This window comes from Schistocerca cancellata, chromosome 9 (genome assembly GCF_023864275.1).
Source record: "Schistocerca cancellata isolate TAMUIC-IGC-003103 chromosome 9, iqSchCanc2.1, whole genome shotgun sequence".
NCBI classification, from domain to species: domain Eukaryota; kingdom Metazoa; phylum Arthropoda; class Insecta; order Orthoptera; family Acrididae; genus Schistocerca; species Schistocerca cancellata.
The window spans coordinates 434,565,024-434,585,776 of record NC_064634.1 but is presented as its reverse complement, the minus strand read 5'-3'; the positions used below and the strand labels follow the sequence as shown (position 1 = coordinate 434,585,776).

Genomic DNA, 20,753 nt, shown 5'->3' with positions numbered 1-20,753 from the left:
GACACTAAAACTGGTTTATTTTCCAATCAGCTTACCAAGGCAATGAGAAACTGATATGCCTGAGCTGTCTACATAAAGCATAAAAAAATCTAAACTTATGAGGCATATTAAACATTTATGAATATACATTTCACAATTATAATGCCAGCTTCCAAAAAATACTTTCTCCACACTATGAAAACAGGTAACTTCTTTTTTGTCTTACTACACTCACAAGAGTTACTAAAATTACTGTTACACATTTAAAATATATTTTATATTGTATGCTCATAAGTATAAATATACATCCAGGTGATTTTGTACACTGTGGGCATAACCTCTTACCCTCTATACAGAACAACATCACATATGAAAACTACATAAACTTGGTTGTATGTACAGTACATGAACATGAATTCTCATTATACAGAGGACAGTTTGGTTTCAATTTGATTGGTACCTACAACATCAATTTTCACTGCAGTTCTGTATGGGATTATTCACTGAACTGTGGTTGCCTCATCAACGTGACACATTTTTAGAAGTAATACTATGAGTTCTATAGATGCTCTTCACTCTTCAATCTATTCACAGGGAGGAGATCTGTGCGTATATAGTCATATTATTTATGTTTAGAATTTTTTAAATCAGCGTCAATGACTCAACCACATACAGTGTGTTTTATAAACAGAAGTATACTTACAAGGTCTTTGTTAGTACTTTACAACCTAAATCATTTTTAATGGTACAGTTTTGGGGAAAATGTGAGACATGTAACATTGTGGGTCATTCTGTAAGAAAACCTGAGCTATGTTCTGTTTAAGAAAATTTTTCGTTTAGTTCATATATTTTATCTTTTCATACATTAATGTCCACGCAAAGCATGAAGACAATCTTTTAGAAGCTTGAGATTTCATTTAGAAATAGATAAAGTGTCATTATTGATGTTGATCTGGCAGATGTTTGCAAACAAGAATTACGAAATATTTATTACTGGACTGAAATTACTTTAGTGGGAGCCTGTTGACTTTCAGTAAATGATGCACTTTCATTTTGCCAATAAATGCGAATTTATGTTATGAAAAATGCTTTTGAAGCTTTCTATATTTTATCACTTATTCTCAATGTTCAATTTTCTTTGTGTTTTGGTCTTTATTGTTGCATTATCCAAATTAATTTTTTCTTTTCAAAAGTTTATTTATTGTGTAAGGACTTGAGATTCTTATTTTTGCTTTTCATGGACACTAAGTTAAAGATATTTGAAATAATCTGCTCTGGGAACTACACTTCTACAAAAACTAGATGAACAGCTTACTAGCTTTTCACAGTTTGAGCAAATATGTAAAAGATAGTAAAAAAATCATTAACTGTAATTGGTATGTATAAAATTAAGTAATTCAACATATGCTACATTCCTTATGGTAAGTTTTGTGTTTAGTCAAAGTAAGCACATACACAATGTGGAATACTTACAAGAAAAATAAAAATGAACCAAGTAAGTTACATAAGTTATTTGAGATACCTGAACACATGCCTACTGTAGATTATTTGTGTATCCCCAGTTTGTCTCTTTCTTCACAGTGAAATTAACACTTAAGGAAAAAACTATTAACTGCCCATAGGGAACATCAGATCAATACAAATAGCAACAGTGCATCAGACTAAGATAAAATGTTAGAGAGTAAAATATTCACATATATAAAAACAGCACACAAAAATCATGAATGTCATTAAAGGATGGCATTCCAGCACAACTGCAAATTGCTGTTAAGTCACCAGAGGAATATAGTAGACAGTTTCTTGAAATATGCCTGTGTGGGTTTCAAAACAAATCAGTGTGTTTTAGCTGTATCAAGAAGTGCAATCTTTACATAAGTGAACGGAAGTATTTTTCTCGTTACAGAATTGTCCCACAATAGGAAATAACTACAAATATTTAAAAATGTGGATCTTCACAATCATGAGATAAGAACCATTCTCTCTGTGGCTACTAGCTACTGTATACACTTACATGTTCTGTAGGTTTCCTGTTTGTTCTATTTATTTCCACAGTTTTGGACAATTGCACTAGTAATCAATAGCTACATGGCAAATTAGAATTTAAGCTGTTACTGATAGCACAGTAATTACATCAATTATGCCCACATTTAGTATTTGGGTATGGTTTGAATAACATTTACACATTTTAGCAGTTTTAAAAGCTAGTTATTCCACATTTACACTTTTTACATACTAACAGATCACTACTAACACTCATTATCTAAAACACACACTCTTACAGAATGACCCAATTAACTTTTATGCTGACTATTCTATTTTACAAGTACATAGTCTTCTCTTCATGGTACTATGGCACAACATTTAATCTGTAACATTCAACAATAGGCACTACAATTTCATAGATTTTCATTTCAATCTACAAACTGCTCAATCCATATCAGTTGCTTCCATAAATCAAAAATCATCATCATTTAGTTACTAGGTTATTCACATGCTCTTCCTATGTCTTGAAGTCGAATGGCTCATGTATTCTTTGACATTCTTGTGTAATTCAGAACTAAGTTCGCTTTCTAATAACGACTAAATGTTCACTTGTTATTGTTAATTTCATATTATAGAAAAAACTCAGATGTAGTGTATATCTCTGAAGTTTTTGCAGTCAGAACATGGAAAATGTGTCTTCATTACAAACCTCAGGACAATGACTATGTATATTGGTTTCTATAACAATGAAGAGATTTTTGTTTTTGGGTTCATGTGCTGCAATTCCAAACAAAATATTTCATATCAAATGATCAAGAATGATAATTATATGGCTGTGCATGAAATAAGAATTATTCTGCAAATCTTTTCTATTGCTGAAATTTTGAGCTTACTCTATAGCAACACATACCGAAATAAAATAAGTTATTTATATGTTCCACTAAATGTGACATGTGGAGCTCATAAATTTAACAAATGAATTTTCCAAATTCTGAGGCCAGAGGAACAGGAATGATTATTGTCATTTTTAAAAGTTCTTATTCAGGTCAGTTCAGTCAGTTTGTCATACTGAATCACATTCTAAAGAAAATATCATAAAAATTAAATGATATATGTTCTCACACTGCTAACATATAAAATATAGTGTCTTAAAAACATACAGTGAAGGCATATAAGAGAGAAAGCAGCATAAATATGTAAGGTATAATGTAGAGAGAGAATGAAACTGAGTTTAGCTGTCTCATAATGAAGTCATAAATTTACATACAAGAAGCATTAATATTATTGCTGTGTTCATACTGACACAATGTGAATTAGATCACAAATGGAATTACTCTGCAACATGCAAATTGAAATCAGGATATTAGAAAGAAAATAATGTATGATGAGAAATGCAGTTTTGGGTGAAAAGTTCTTGTGGGGCATTAATTTCTGAGATATGTTACACTTTGATGTAACTTTCTTGAGTTGTTTGGCATTATTTGTGTATCTATTGGAAGTTAAATTCAATGAATCACTGATAAAATCCGCTGAAACTTGTGAAACAGGTTATTATAACTTTTGTGGCAGTCTTCAAGCCTTGTGTATTACAGAAATAGCCATGATTATTTGTTGTATGATATTCATATGGGCCATCATTATGTACTTATTGTAAAGTCTGTTTATATACTAATAACATCTACTTCTTTTCTATGCCATTCTCTCTTCTTACTGGATGATTTTAGTCTGTTTACATTGCCAGGCCTCATTGATAATGCAACATATACTGCATGGTTACTGTGGGCATACATTACTCCCAGCTTTTGTGAATATTTCTAAAGTTATGGCCCTAAAGCTCCTCCTACAATGTTCAAAGCTATATTCTTGTTTTTGACCTGAAAAGTCTCACATGGGAATGAGGAAAAACTGTAAGAGAGTTATTGCTAAGTTTGTGTTTTCTGTAGATAAAATAGAAGAGTGGATAAGCATGATTTGGAATACATGCTACTTTGTTTCCATATCACAAATCAAAAAGGTAGCTTTTAGTAAATAAGTAGTGATAAAAATTATAAGGCTTTGAAATAACATTGCACTGAATTAAGATAGATTTAACATGCTTTGCTTGTGAACACATTAGTACCTACAATATTTCTTTCATTGTTCTGAACAGGTAAGTCTGTTAGCGTTTATTAACTAAAACACAGTTAAAAGGAATCATTGAACTCAATCACTATAGTAACTTATCAGCTTGATGCTTCTGAAACATATTGCAATATGTATGAATTTTGAGACTGAGCTTATGTCACCTGAATTTTAAGACAGAGCTACAGCAAGCCATAAACTTAAAAAATGTAATATTGTCAGGATAGAGAGTAACAGGCACATTCAATAATATCAGTGGGCCAGTCCTTTGAAGTCTCTGCAGTATACTGAAAGATGTACCAAATAAGGAAGAAACGTTTATTCCGAAATCACAGTCCAGCTTTATGCAGAATAATATAAGTTATTGGCCCCTCTAAAATTTGTTTGAAATCAGATTACATTGTTGTCTTATAATCTATACTCATGTAAAACACATATTCTATACTTAAGTTATTTTATTCATTTTTTAAATATAGGACAGTAATAGCATACTGTTGTTACTATAATCATATTTATAAAACAGATCCTTTCATGGCTAACAAAATTCGTAATTGGTTCATTACATCTGATAAAAATGCGACTTTTATACATCTACATGCATTAATCAAGTTCTGATTATCACAGAAATTTGTTCGATTGTAGTACAGTATTTTGAGATAAAGTCTGTGGTACTTGTCATTCCAACAATTCCAAGCTAATTATGAAATGAAATCTTAGATTTTTTCAGTGCAGCTGATAAGTAACATAATAAAACCAAAGTTCATATATTATTGATTTATGTGGAAGATTTTCACATTTGATTGAAACCACTTACAGTCTTTAATATATTCTGTACAGTAAACAAATAAATATATTCTGTACAGTAAACAAATAAAATTTCAGTCTAAAGATTTCACAAATGGCAACTTTTGCTCTTTTCAGAGAAATGAAAATATTAGAAATTACATAGCCATCTCTTAGAAAATTAAGAAATAATTATTTATCAGCTGTAGAGTTAGAGAACGATTCAAAACAAGCCAGAATGTTAAATAGACAAAGCTGAACAAATCATTCCCTGTGAATGTAAATGAGATATTAGAAAATGTCCTATATGACTTTCATTTTCTTACATCACGAAGTTACCTTCTTCTCTTTCAGAATCAATGTGTTACTGACACAAGATTATTGATAAATGTGTTGCAGTAAATAAAATTTTTAGCTTTAACAGCAAATAATCTGAGAAAGAAAAATTGCTGTGCAAAGTAACATTCGTTTTCAAAAATATCTCAAACAGAACGTAGAATTCCTAAAATTCCTATCACTGTAATTAACAATTCCAGGATTACTAACTGTCTTGCCAGGTATCACATTTTGAGTTATGTGACGAAAATAAGGAGTATTTTCATTTGACATATTGTGTACTGGATTACTGAAATGAATCAGAGGTTTATGATAACAGGATTGATTATTTGATTTTGGTCAAAAGAACGTTATGACAATGAAATTTTCTTACACTGACATGCAAATTAAATAAAACCATTGTGTACATTTTAACTGTAAGAAGTCTTACATTGAGATTAATTTTAAATATGTATAATTACATGTAACACTGTTGTTGACAGACATTTATTATGAAAATTCTCTAACAATCAGATAAAAATGTACATAACGAGAAATATGTAACAATTTATGTGTCAGATCACTTTTAATAATTTGTGGTAAACATAACTATACAACTCAAATCAGATTGTATTCAGTTTTAACAATAATTGTCTCTCTGTTAATATTATCCCCAATATTCTCTTTCGGCTTTACTCTTCCTGCTATATAATTTTTGCTAGTGTAATGATCACTTTTCTGCTATATTTGAGAATTTATGTTAAAAGGGAGACTCTCTTGAGAATACATGATTTTTTTCCAAAAAAGGAGAATTTTAAGGAGAGGGTCACAATTTGAGGGCACATATACCTTCTTCAATAGATATTTAAAATACATAAATAAATAGTATTCCAGAAAAATTATTTCACACTACCATTACGCTACTTATTTGCTAATCTGGTTACAATACATCAGATAGACTATAAAATTTTCCAATTACTTGTAAACAGCATTACACTCATAGCTGATGATAAGAATACAATGTCAGAGAGAGATCATGTATGTACATATCGAGCACAGAAGTATATGGTACAGTGGGATAAAATATGCTCCATTGTCAAGCATGAAAGGTTTTATAGTACTCCAGAGAAGCCAAAATAATTATGTGGCCTAAGAATAAAATTAACATGATATCATTTCATGATATTAGTGGTATAACTATTAACACTGCAAGGTGTAGCAAAAAAATTACGTTTCGGACAGCTGAATAACAGATGGTCAACAGATATATAAACATGCAACTAGTCTTAGACACAGATGAGTATAGAGAGACTACATCATCATTTTATATGTACACATTTATATAATTCTTACTTTATTTCCCAGTTCTCTACCGTATTTACTGTGCAATATATTTGCTGTTGGGTAAACAAATCCAAAATCAAACAGATATATGTACTAGCAACAGCGGGAACAATGTTTATTACTGTGAATGGACTGACCGTCAAGTTTCCAAAGAGATCAGAGTTCATACTGAAACAAATTAAAACAATGTAACTATGGCAGTATGGATTAAATTTTCTAAAAGAGAATTTCTTGAGCGATTATCAACAAATACATGTATGTAAATTTCACGGGAAGCAAACAATTACTCTTCATCAAGTCAGGAATGACGTGACACACAAAAATAGTAAATACGGTAGTGAAATACTGAACTGCTGCCCTTATTCTGGTTTCAGTCGATGCCACTGTACAATTGTCTGTCGGGGTTTTGTAATCATGTCTTGCCAGTGCTTAGTCTCGGTTGCTCCAGAGCCATTTTTACCTAAAGATAATAAAATTTCTTATTAGTTTCAAGATGATTAGGTTAATGACTGCATCTGCAAAGTGTTGAAAAAATAAATTACATTGAACAGTGTACAAAAGCAATCAAATTATGTAAGGGTATAAGGAATTACGGACTACAATTTAAGATTACATTTCTATCCATACAAGAGAAAGGTAGTAGCTATGAAACTTTCTCATGTTTTATTTAGTAAGTAAGTATTTTTAGGCAATTCATTTCAGTATTCCATAGGCTTCATTGTACCTTTTGCAACAAGCACAGATATCAGACCAGACATGATAAACAACCTCCTGGTATATGAAACCCTGACAGGTCTACTGAAGTGATGATACTGAAAGTGGTATTGTTGCTATAATGGAAATTGTTTTATTATAGCAAAATCACATTATATGTATACAGTAACAGGTTAACTCATTAATTAACTTGTTTTATTTTTATACATCTCATTGAAATTTGTAACCATTCAGTACTAACAGTACTTTTTTCTCTGAAACTCTTATACAGTGATTTGCTATGTACTAAATTGACTAGCAATCTCATTCATCCTAGACTGAATCATTGATATTCAACACATTGCCTTTCTCATGAATCATTTTCCTTTGATACATATTGATCACAAATATGGTAATGATGTGACTAATAAGTGACTCTGTCTGCATTATAGTATGGACAAGGTGTTCACTATCGCATCACTTACAAAAAGAGCCAATACCGTGATGACAGATGTCATCATTAGGTTGAGACGTATATTTGACAATAAATATAGTCTTAGGTTTTTTTTTTTTTCAGCGAGAGTCTGTCCGTAACATGGATGACTGTCATGGCGGACCCCTCTCCCACGTTTCCAGTTTAACACTCCAAGACCGAGCGAGGTGGTAGTATGGTAAGAAATTAGAATCTTATTCAGAAGAACGGAGCTTCAAATGCGCGTCCCGCCTTCTCTGTTGTTTCTTTAATGAGCTAAAGTCAAATGCCAGGATGGTTCCTCTGTAAAGACCTTATCGGCGGGACACCTGAACGTCTTGTCCACTACGAGGACATTTGCGACGCGAACAGAACCTGCGTCGGAGAGAATTTCCGTCGGCTAAAACTGCTATAGAAAAGGTACTAATAGTGTTTGGAGTAACTTTCTACAAATTGTGGAGGGTTCCTGCCAGTTACTTGCCTTCAAGAATAAATTTCTAGAGTAGTTCTTTTACCCGACCGCCATTAATCAGATTGTGTAGTTCAACAAAAGCGCTACTTTTAGTTCAGTAATTTTACAGATTTTTATCGCTCCAGACGTAATGGCACCAGCACTTTAAGAAGAGGGTACTTAAATTTAAATTCATCCAAACACGACAAACAGAACCTGTCGAAGTATCAGTTAAGAAGTCGATATTAGGCTGTAAGGTACTACGCGGTCCTGTCACAGTAATATGACCACCATATATGATCGAAGTCGATGTGTAATAACAACTCACTGACGGCAGGCGACAGCACTAAAAGTTGAGGCTATACAAAGCGTGACGCGAGAGAGGGAGGGAACTGCCGTGGACATGTCCGGAAGGGAATGATCATTCGCTTTCAGGCCATGAGTGAAAACATTTCCGAAACTGCTACGTTTGTAAATTATTCGCATTCCATCATGGTTGAAGTATACCATGCAAGGAAAAATGGCGCCATAGAAATCTGGTGTTGATGCAACTGTGATGCACTATAGGCCATCGATGGTTACTTGTACGGTGGCTACGGAAATATGTATAGGCGAACAAGCGAGTAGCTGTTGAGCAACTGACCGCCCAGATGAAACAAGGGGCTACCAACGGTGTCTCGTCAGTGACCATTCAGCAAACGTTGCAGCATACGGGCCTCTGCTGCCTGCGCCTAGATTATGTGTCCATGCTGACTGCTGTTCTTCGAAGATGAAAGCTGAATGTTGCACTCCAGTACCAGGACTGGAAGTTTACTGGGTGGCAACAGGAGGCCTTTACAGATGAATCAGGATGTGTGCTCCATCAGATAGATACCGTTAGTGTGTACGGCTCTGCAACAATCGTCATTGGGAACCACGTCCACGTGTACACGCAATTTGTTTTTCCTCGGCACAATGATATCTTCCAGCAAGACAATGGAATGTGACATCAGCTTGCATTGTACGTCCAAGGTTCGAAGAGCGCCAGGAGGCGTTTACTGTACTCAGCCAGCCCAATCGAGGTTCTGTGGGACCGCGTGGATCGGTTTGTTCATGCTATGGATATTCAACTTAGAAACCTAGCTCAGCTGGCTACGGCACTAGAGTCGATGTCGCTGCACATCCCTCTCGATACCTTCCATAACTTCTTTCACTCTCATCCTGAACGTCTCGCAGCTGCCCGAGTTGGAAGAGGTGGTTATTCACACTAATGTGATTGGACGGTGTACACTGCTCCCGTTTGTTATTAACGTAAAATGACGTGAAAAAGAATGAACGTGGAAACGTTGACGCAAAGAAAGTTAAGATGCACTGTACAGTACAGACTGGATAAAGAAGATTTCTTAAAGGGATTCCCGCCGAATTTGGTTTCAGAGTACTTGCAAAGTTTCCTCATTCCTCAGTCATAGACGTTATAGGTGTAAATGAATGGCTATGAAATGCCACTGGCTGTTGCCGAATTAAGCACTATTTGTTCGTCCACAGACACTGACGCCAGTGGTGATGGATTAGAAGAAATTAGCGCCCAATTTCAGAACACTACGACACAGAGAAGGAACAATGCAGCTGGATGAAATACTGGGTTATTTGTAACGTCAGGTGAAAACGAATCCAGCAGAACTATTGCTAGTGAAACACTTACGTTATCGCGCTCCTCATATCAAAAAGGAATCTGGTTAAAAAGAAATTCACCGATAGCTTCAGTGTACTAAAATGACTGAATTATACAACACTTGTTCAACATTTACACGAAAGTAATATATAATTTGTGGCTTTAAATGAAAATAAATATAAGGTGCGTTTAAAACTGTCACAGTTCCCTGTGAGATGAACCTGAAGTTCCCACAGATCAATCATTCGGCTAATGAGAAACGAAGTATTCGAAGTACAAGATCAAAAGATGGCGAAGTGAGTATATGCTGAATTTTCATACGTGAAAAGAATCTGACATCTCTAAACTATGAACAAACGAGAGGTAACGTGGACCGCGGAGGGACGGACAGGATTACTATGAAATCCACATAAGACATCTTTACATGCAAGACTCGAAACGTAGATAGAAATTCATAAATATAATTTTTCAGCAAGAAAAACGCGTTTGAAATTGTGAAACCAGCAGTCTGGTTAATTAACTGATCTGGGTGCACAACACCAGCAACATCTTAGGCTTTCCCGGCGAATTAACTGTTTGTACTGAAACTTCCTGGCAGATTAAAACTGTGTGGCCGACCGAGACTCGAACTCGGGACCTTTGCCTTTCGCGGGCAAGTGCTCTACCATCTGAGCTACCGAAGCACGACTCACGACCGGTCCTCACAGCCTTACTTCTGCCAGTATCTCGTCTCCTACCTTCCAAACTTTACAGAAGCTCTCCTGCGAACCTTGCAGAACTAGCACTCCTGGAAGAAAGGATACTGCGGAGACATGTCTTAGCCACAGCCTGGGGGAAGTTTCCAGAATGAGATTTTCACTCTGCAGCGGAGTGTGCGCTGATATGAAACTTCCTGGCAGATTAAAACTGTGTGTCCGACCGAGACTTTAACTCTGGACCTTTGCCTTTCGCGGGCAAGTGCTCTACCATCTGAGCTACCGAAACACAGCTCACGCCCGGTCTCTGTAAAGTTTGGAACGTAGGAGACGAGATACTGGCAGAAGTGAAGCTGTCATGCTGACATATCTCGACCTGAGAGCTTAATTCCACCGTTAAATTTTGGCTAGCTGGTACGTTGGAGCGCCTATGTTGCTGGAGATATGGCGCAAAGGAACATCCTTTTTGTGCAGCTTTGGTAACCCATCGAGTCATGGGGGTGCAGCGGCTCGAGGTCGGAGCTTCTTAACGATTTCTTTCGGGATGCACTGGCGTAGTAGCTCAATAGTCTTCTTTTTCACCCTGTTGGTCGGGTCTCCCTTCAGTTTTCTGTATGCTGAATCCTCGAGTAGGTCGTACATTTTATGATTGTACTCTGATAAAGGAGGCAGTACAGTTGCATTTCCTTTATCCGCAGGTAAAATAACTATTTCAGGATCATTCCGCAGTTCTAGAATGGCAGCTCTTTCTGCTTTCGTGATGTTCGGCCTCGGTAGAGCGGCTTTGGTAATCGCACGGCACGTTTCCTGACGTATCTCTTCTGCTTCGCTGGGAAGGATGGAAATTACTTGTTCTATACCACTGATGAAGTCTGCGATGGGTATAGTGCCACTTCTAAACAAGTCTCAAAGTTCCAAGGTCTGGCACCCAAAGAACAACACGTGCAAGTAGTGCAACGACGAACCGTAATCAACTACACCGGGTAGGAGATTGACGACGCAGCAAAATCAGTTCTGGAAAAGGGACTAAATTTCGCACCAACACTGACTACAGCACTGAAGCCTAAGTGCTTTTACAGACATGTTGATGACACATTTGTGATATGGCCACATGGAAGAGAAAAACTTCAAAAGTTTCCAACATCTGAATTCTCTGCATCCTAACATCAAATTCACTATGGAGGTGGAAGAGAATGGCGAACTCCTGTTTCTAGACGTCCTAGTCAAACGCAAAGCGGATGGCACCTTGGGACACAGTGTATACAGTATATACAGGATACTGATCGGTATCTCCACGCTACCAGCTGCCATCATCCTTCACGGCGTGAGGGTGTACTGCGAACACTGGTACACAGGGACCGCCTAATATCGAATGAGGAAAGCCTACTAGAAGAACTTAACCACCTTAAGGACGTTTGCAAGAACAACGGATATAACGAGGGTCAAATTCGACGTGCTTTCAGGCAGAATGCACAAGCCAAGCAAAAAGATAACGAAGAGGACGAGAAGACAATGGCGTACCTGCCTAGCGCCGGCAAAGTATCCAACAAAATCGGCAGAATTCTGGCATGGTGTAACATCAAATCTGTCTTCCGCCCACCTCTGAAAACGCGTACCCTGCTAGGTACAGTAAAAGACGACCTGGGGCTCCGCAAACCGGGTGTTTACCGTATTCCGTGTAAATGCGGTAAGGCATACATCACGAAAACTGTATGGACAATCGAAGAAAGATGCCAAGAACACAGAACGCACACTGAACTGAAGCAGCCTACAAATTCTGCGGTTGCGGAACATTTCATGGATACTGGTGATACTATGGAGTACGCGAAAACGGAAGTTTTACGGCAGGCCTCGTCTTTTTGGGACTGTGTTCTGGAGGCGATTGAAATACGTGTAGCTGATGGGCTGATCAACAGAGACGCCAGGTTCAACCTCAGCAAAGCCTGGGACCCAGCACTCAGCCAACTAAAAGCACAGTGCCGACCCGAAGCGACTTCCGCATCCGACGAAGGCCACTGGACATCTGGTGGTCCACAGTTCCCATCCAAAAGCCAGCAGCCCGCCGCTCCGCACCACCCCTCCACGCAGCGCCGCGTGCGGTAGGACTCGGGGAAAGAAGTAGGGAGCGATCAGAGTATAAAGGTGAGGAGATTCAGCGGAGACGCTCAGTCTGCAGGTATCACCTGAAGATGACGGCATGGAACGCTGTCGAAATATCGTCGTTTGAAAACGACTGCACCCGGCTGGAGACCCGAGAACAGTACAAACACTAGCAACATCGCTATACTGGGAGGCGAGTGGTTGAAGTGAAGGAGGAACTATACCTGTAACACAGTATACAGTGTGTAACGGGTATAAGTGCAGATGGTTTGTATGTGGTACCTCAATATGTGTACATCAGTGTGTTGGTTCCTTTTTTGTTTCTCAGCGTCGAACAGTCTTCTCACATACACGTCACAGTCTTCATAACTTTTCTGCATAGTCGTAACTGCACCAGCCTAGGTGAACTACGCTTTTCTGTGTGGACTACGCATTTTACGTCAGCGAATCCTCATTTGAAGACCTTATCTGCTGCCAAGGGGAAAATAAGTATTAATGGCTTGCTCTTGCCATACGTACTTGGCCGTACTAGCCAACCTAAACATACACACATAAAAAAATTTGTATCACCCCTGTTCCCAGAACTCCTGAAAATCGACGTTGACTGTAGACACTGTATCAAAGACACAGTCCCTTTTAGTGTTCAGAGACGTCACTACAACCCGCCCAAAGATGCTAACAACTATGCATGAGCAGCGCCTCTTAGACGGAGGGGGTCCGACAGCCGATAAATTCCAGTCATTCCACCAGGAAGGAGGCACACTGCTCGAGTTGTCTGTAGTTCAGCCATGCTTAGACGGTCAATACCGCGGTTCGATCGCGTCCCCATTGTTACTTTGTGCCAGGAAGGGCTTTCAACAAGACAAGTGTCCCGGCCTCTCGGAGTGAACCAAAACGATGTTGTTAGGACATGGAGGAGATACAGGGAGACAGGAACTGTCGATCACATGCCTCGCTCAGGCCACCCAAGTACTACTGCAGTGAATGACCTCTACCTATGAATTATGGCTCGCAGGAATCCTGACAGCAACGCCACCATGTTGAATAATGCTTTTCATGCAGCCTCAGGACGTCCCTGTGTTACGGCTGAAACTGGCTGCATGGTGCGCTACTTCACTCCCGACATTCATGGCGAGGTCCATCTTTCCAACCACGACACATGCAGCGTGGTACAGATTGGCCCAACAACATGCCGAATGGACCGCTAACGGTTGGCATCACATTCTCTTCACCGATGAGTGTAGCATGTGTCTTCAACCAGACAATCGTCGGAGACGTGTATGGAGGCAACCCGGTCAGACTGAACACCTTAGACACACTGTCCAGCGAGTGCAGTAAAGTGGAGGTTCCCCGATGTTTTGGGGTGGCAGTACGTGGGGCCGACGTACGCCGCTGGTGGTCATGTTATGCGCCGTAATGGCTGTGCAATACGTTAATGCCATCCACCGACCGATAGTGCTATCATATCGGCATCATACTGGCGAGGAATTCGTCTTCACGGGCGACAATTCGTGCTCCCATCGTGCATGTCTTCCTTCAGGATAACGACATTGCTCGACTAGAGTAGCCATCCTTATCTCGAGTCATGTACCCTATCGAACACTCCTCGGATAGACTGAAAAGGGCTGTTTATGGAAGAAGCGACCCAACAACCACTCTGGTGGATCTACACCGACTCACCGTTGAGGAGTGGGACAATCTGGACCAACAGTCCCTTGATGAACTTGTGCATAGTACGCCACGACGAATACAGGCATGCATCAATGCAAGAGGACGTGCCACTAGGTATTAGAGGTACTCGTGTGTACAGCAATCTGGACCCCAACTCTGAAGGACTCGCTGTATGGTGGTACAACTTGCAATGTGTGGTTTTCGTGAGCGATGAAAAGGGCGGAAATGATGTTTATGTTGATCTTAATTCCAATGTTCGGCACAGTTTCTAAAACTCTTGGAACCGAGGTGATGCAAAACGTTTTTTCGATGTGTTTATATGACTCGTAACAGCTGTAATGACTAGTCTGTTCAAGAAATACCTGCATTTACACCCACTACATCCAGTAAGGTCAAAAGTGCCAGGGCATCTATTCTGCCTTAGTGGCAGTTAGAATTCTGTGGGTATGTTTTCAATTAGGTGTCGAAGTATCTGTGGGGGAGCGGTGGTCAATTCGTCCTCAAGTCCGAAACAGGAGACGGTAATGATGTTGAACTGAGGAGTCTGGAGTGAAGTGAACGTTTTAACGGATCCCAAAGGTATTTCACTGTGTTCAGATGGGGACTCCGTGTAGGCGAGTTCATCCCTCTGCTTTACGACAGTTTGAAGTGGATCATGCTGATTCAGTCATCATCTTCGAAGTAAGATGATGCCGTGAAGTGTATTCATGCGCAACTGTATTTAGCGTTGCAATAATGGGGTCACACCTTAACCTAACCATGGTAAACATCCCCATATCGTAATATCACTTCCGGTGCGGGAAACTGCTATCACGATCCGTGAGGGCAGGTAACGTACACCAGGTTTTTGCCAAACTCAAATCCTTCCCTCGGGTTTCCAGAGGCTGTAGCGTGATTCTTCACTCCGGATTCCTGATGTCCAGTCATCTATTACCCTGTGGCGTCGTTGTTTACACATTCTCAAAAGTTGCTTATCACTGACTATAGACACATGTTACTTATGAGAAAGTTCTCTAGCGTCCCACTACGTTATTTTTAACTAACGACGCACAGTCCTTTTGGCAGTTTAATTGCTGACAGCAGTTTAGAACTCACGAGTGCATCGTTCGCCTAATTCCTTGCAACATTTTACAGCCACGCTCTGCAACACTGTACGTTGCCCGCCTGTCAGCAGCCAAGGTCTGAATGTTCTTGATTTAGCTCTGGTTTTCCTTCGCGTTTCAGCCAATAGTCGATTCAGGCAGCTTTACAAGGGCTGAAGTGGCCTGATTCGAATGTTACTGAGGTGATAGACAACGCCTCGTCCCCTTTGTTGTCACTGAGCTCTCCTGCCCGAACCATTCTGCTGTTAGATTCTCAGTTGACAAAATAATTACTTCTGATCTTTCACCTGACAAGTCGTCGTCAATCTCGCATTACGTAGTTGTGTCTGAATACTTTTAATCAGAGTGTGCTTTTCCATGGACAAGGATCTCCACTGATTGACAAGCGTGGAACGCTGCATCGAACCGATCTTCTCACTTAAGTCCACAAGAAGGAGAAGAAGAAGAATAACAACAACAACAATAACAAAAAGAACGACGACGACGACAACAACACTCAAGTGAGTATTTACTGGTCTGCTCGTAAAGTAATGATAATTACTGCATGTTGTTCATTGCCATCATTTTACTTACTGTTATCATGTTATAAATATTTTTTCACTGTTAACGAGTGCTGGGCATCCTTGTGGTCGTGTTAGAAGTAAGGAAGATATCATTTGCATTCGTCTAACAATCAGTATACAGCTAACGTCCGTAAAAAGCAGTTCACTCACAACTTACCAGCCAAGAGAATGCGGCCTATCAGTTCATTTCTTCCTATGTTGTCGAAGTCCATCACCATTACGTCCAGAGAACATTCCCTAATTTTTTCCCACGGCACGTTGAAGCTGAAAGTCTCATTGAAGATGGGGTTCAAAGTGCATTTGAAGATGGGCGTCTTACGTTTCTCAATCCGTTTGTCTCCAAATTGCAACCATACTTTCACATAGGGATCTGAAACACATAAAGTAGTACATGTTATAGTACTATGCAAGTGTTGAGGTGAACGTATCTTAAAATTGTTATGAAATCTAAATCTTGAAAAAAAAATAAGAGTCACATAAACATCTAATATACTATTTCAGCTACATATCTATCAGGTTTCCTAAATTTCTCTATATGTATTTTACAATAGACTAACTGGGAAAAGTTGCAACACCAAGGAGCAGCTGTGCGACATAAAAGAAAGTTGACACGTGTGTTTCTACATATGAAAGATGAAATCTGTTCAAATTTCACACCAGTCGCACAAGACTGACGCAAGTAGCGCCGTTATGAGGATGCAAATCAGATTTTCCTTACTAACATTGTATAACGGAGGTTATCTTTAGCTACCTTTGAGATTCGACGTGGTGAGTTTCTGTTAGTCAAGAATGCCTCAACAGTGATAAAGACGATATTACTAACACCTCATTCAGTTTTAACGAGATCGTGTAGCAGACCTACGAGGAGTGGATGTTCGTTCTGCGGTACTGCAGAAAGACTTTGGCAGACATGTAACCACTGCACGTAGCTGTTGGCAGTGGTGGACACGAGAATGTACTGTATAGTCGCTAGAACACCGGGCTCGAGACGGCCACTCGGCAGAACCGAGAGGGAACACCGTCGTGTTTAACTATGGCTCTGGTGCTTTGTACGGTACCTGCAGCAGCAATTTGGGCAGCATTTGGAACCGCAGTGACACGACGAACTGTCGCACAGCGGTTACTTCAAGGACAGCTTCGGTCCAGACGTCCTGTAGTGTATGTTACGCTAACCCCAAACCACCACCATTTTCGACTTCAATTATGTCAAGCGAGAGCTCATTCGAGGACAGGCGATCATCTGTTTTGTTTTCTGACGAAAGCTGGTTCTGCCTCAGTGCCAGTGACGGCCGTGTGTTGGTTAAAAGGAGACCATTTGAGGGGCAGCAACCAACCTGTAAGCGTGTCAGACACACTAGTCATACTCTTGAAGCTATGGTCTGAGGTGCTATTTCGTATGACAGCAGGAGCCCCGGGTTCCCGGGTTCGATTCCCGGCGGGGTCAGGGATTTTCTCTGCCTCGTGATGGCTGGGTGTTGTGTGCTGTCCTTAGGTTAGTTAGGTTTAAGTAGTTCTAAGTTCTAGGGGACTGATGACCATAGATGTTAAGTCCCATAGTGCTCAGAGCCATTTTGAACAGCAGGAGCACTCTTGTGTTATCCCACGCATCATGACTGCAAAATTGTGGGTCAACCTCGCGATTTGACCTGTCGTGCAGCGTTTCGTGAGTATCACTCAAGGAGGTGCTTTCTAAGAGGATACTGCTCGCCCACATACTGATACTGTAACGCTTGCAACCGAACATCCTCTACAGAGTGTCGACGTGTTGCGTTGGTCTGCTAGATTAACAGATCCGTCTCCAATAGAGCACATATGGGACATCATCGGACGAAAACAACAGCGTCTGTCACAAACAGCTTTAATCGTCCGTCTACTGACAGAGCAGGCGCAACACCAATGTAACTCCATCCCAAAAACTGACGTCCAGCACCTGTGTAACATAATTTATGCACGTTTTCATGGCATGTTTGCACTCACTCAACGATATGGCGCCTACTATGGTTATTATTGTATCAGCGTTTTACATTTCTTATGGTTTAACAGGCGCTCACATTGACCTGCGAACTTGCAGTGTTAATCACTTAAATATGTTACATAGACAAATTTATTCTCGACATTTCGTTACTCTGCATTAATCACTAATAGTGATAGCGACATACGTCTAAAAAGAAACATCCTAATATTTCTGGAACTTCTCAAACTCCAATGAACATACCGTTTACATCGTGGGCCTTTGGAAAAAGAAGGAAATACACGTATTTTGCTTGAGTCAGTCCTGATTCTGTATGAGTTACCACATCCTCGTCGTTTGAACAAGTATGCTGCATTCCGGAAATAATTTTCAAATTTGTTACACGACTTCAGTGACAAATTACGCAATGTAACTCTTGTTTTGCTTGACTATGATTGGGTAGATATCACGTAGCTCACAACATTTGCTAACTTGCTTGAACCCTCTAACTACTATATATAATTCCTTGGTTTGCTTTGACGTTACTGTAAGCGTCATTCCAACTACCTTTCATGCTAAGGTTGCATCAAACGACATGTGTTTTATTCTTTTTGTAGAAGAAAATGTGTTCCGTCAAGGGCTATATTGCCCTAATATATTAATGTTTAATAACTATTAGGCTTCTGGAGAACTTGGGAGAAGTATATTTTATTTTTTGCGTTTCAGGTACTATAGTTCATATAACGAGGGAAACAGGATAAAATATTATATTGTGCTCACTGTATAGCCAAAGTACATAATAAAAATGCAGGTTCATCGTCAGTTCTGAAAATCGGCTGCGACACATATAAAAAAAACTGCGTGGAGCGATGACATTTTCGTTATGAGAAATATGATGTCGCAGCCTTAACGCTTTTTTGTAGCATGGTTTTGCAATATCAAGTGATAGCCATCTCTCCTATTGAATTCATTTCTATGCGTGTGGAAATTGGACTATTGGTCTTTATTTCCATGTATAGGATACTTTTATGACCAAAACTTAACAGACTTCTGGCGATTCGTTAAATGCGCCAGAAGTTCGGCAGTTGGCCTATAACGAACACTTCAACGGATACAGACTGTGAAGTCATTGTTGAATATCGTTGTTTTCTGTTGGGACCAGCAAACACAAGCGTCTGCACTGCACCGAGCAAAACGAGAGTTTATCTGTTTACAAACTTTTGTAACAGTGTATTGTGATGTTTATCAGCAAATTGAAGTTTTGAAACGAATTTTTACACAAACGAAGACAGTCTAAAGAAAATAGATGTTACTTGCTGCACACTGATGCCAGGTGCTACTCAATTTTGAGGAAATGCAGAATACCACTCCACTAAATACAAATTTGAAAATTACTTCATCTCCGTAATGTTTATATCAAAACGAACACTGTTCTAATAGTTTATTACCCATGAATGAAGTCTGTTTTATGATAAACTTGCGGAATGACAAGTTTCAGTATACTTTTCGGACTGCCAGAACATAAACACTCTTATAGTTCTGCAATCATGAGACATCATTATTACGCGAAAGCACTAAACACGAAGATAATAACATTTCAGTCATCTGAATTTGCATTATCGCTTTTCAGTTGCTAAAATTTGTTACTGACTTGAGCCGTATGCCATATCTGTTGTAAGTGACGCAAGCGAATTACATGAACAATTATTTACTATTTATACACAGTATTTACTATTCGTAAACAGATCTACACTCTTTACTCGGATTTATCGTTTGCATGATACATGGTTCGTGAGCTTTGACGTCACAAATTCCACATTATCAACATTTTCCACATAAATCATGTTCCGTTCAGCGTATAGGCTGATGAACAGAATGCAATGGTTCGTCTTGATTTTTTGAGTCGGCATTTGTTTCCACTTGCGTTTTGTATTACCTATGCAGTAAGAGAAAAATTATGAAGGAAATACGAGATAGTAAGAATATGTTCTGTTCACGCGATATAAAAACAGCAAATAAATTATATTTATATTCTTATTACTTTATTATTTATTTCTCCTTTCTTTAGAAGGAATGCATTACGGTTTCATTTGTCAGTGGGTCATATAATTCATCAATAAAAATTCGTCAGTCAGTTGTATTACAATTATTACAGTTCCTTTGCTTATAAATTGATGTATCAGAACCTTATGACCACTGACCATCTGGACATCGAATCCCATATGGTGACGCTGCGGACACGTGACGCGGTGAAAAGGATGTATATAGGTGGAGCAGAGACAAATAGGGGATTATTCTAGCTGTGATAAGAGCAGCAAATGGGGAGATACATCATCGTAAACGAGTTCCATATGGCCTCGCACGTGGAAACGAGTATCTCGGAGAAGAACTGATTAACTATTGGCGTACTACTGTCGTGAACATCCATGGAAATTATTTGGCGGACAGTAGTGAGCCGTGGTAAAAGTTGCTGTTATGAAGAGCGCGCCGCAGCGCGTAGTGTCAAGCAGTCGCCCTCCGTTTCTGGCGGTGGCACCGCTGTGGCAGTCTCAACTTTGGTACCTCCCTATAGTGTGAAATGGGAAAAGTTGCCATTTCACGTGCATTTAAGGGGCACTATGAGCTCGGCAGTGGGTCAGTCGGTCAGTCTCGGCGAGTCTGGTCAGTTGGTCAGCCGGGTCAGCGAGGGACAGTCAGTGTCTCTCTGTCGTCCGGATTGCTAGTATGTGTTAGGCCGCCAGTCTGCTCGAGTTTGTTCAGGCAATGGTCATTGGCGGTTGGATCGATCGATTGGTCGGTCGCGCACTGAGACACAAGATGACTTGTCCGCCTTGAGCGTCGGCGCATGTGAGGTCCCCACGTGTCCAGCGGGCCGCGC

At 39.5% G+C, this 20,753-nt stretch overlaps 1 protein-coding gene across 1 annotated transcript in view; it reads right to left on the bottom strand.

The window, feature by feature from the left end:
* Positions 1 to 20,753, bottom strand: part of LOC126101068 (synaptotagmin-7-like) — a 349,607-nt gene continuing 328,854 nt past the window's right edge. Inside the window, exons 6-7 of the mRNA XM_049911742.1 lie at positions 16,082 to 16,294; positions 1 to 6,985 (exon numbers count right to left, since the gene is read on the bottom strand). Of these exons, the coding sequence (XP_049767699.1) occupies positions 6,885 to 6,985; positions 16,082 to 16,294 (314 nt within the window). The 3' untranslated portion in view covers positions 1 to 6,884. The remainder of the gene's footprint in view (positions 6,986 to 16,081; positions 16,295 to 20,753) is intronic.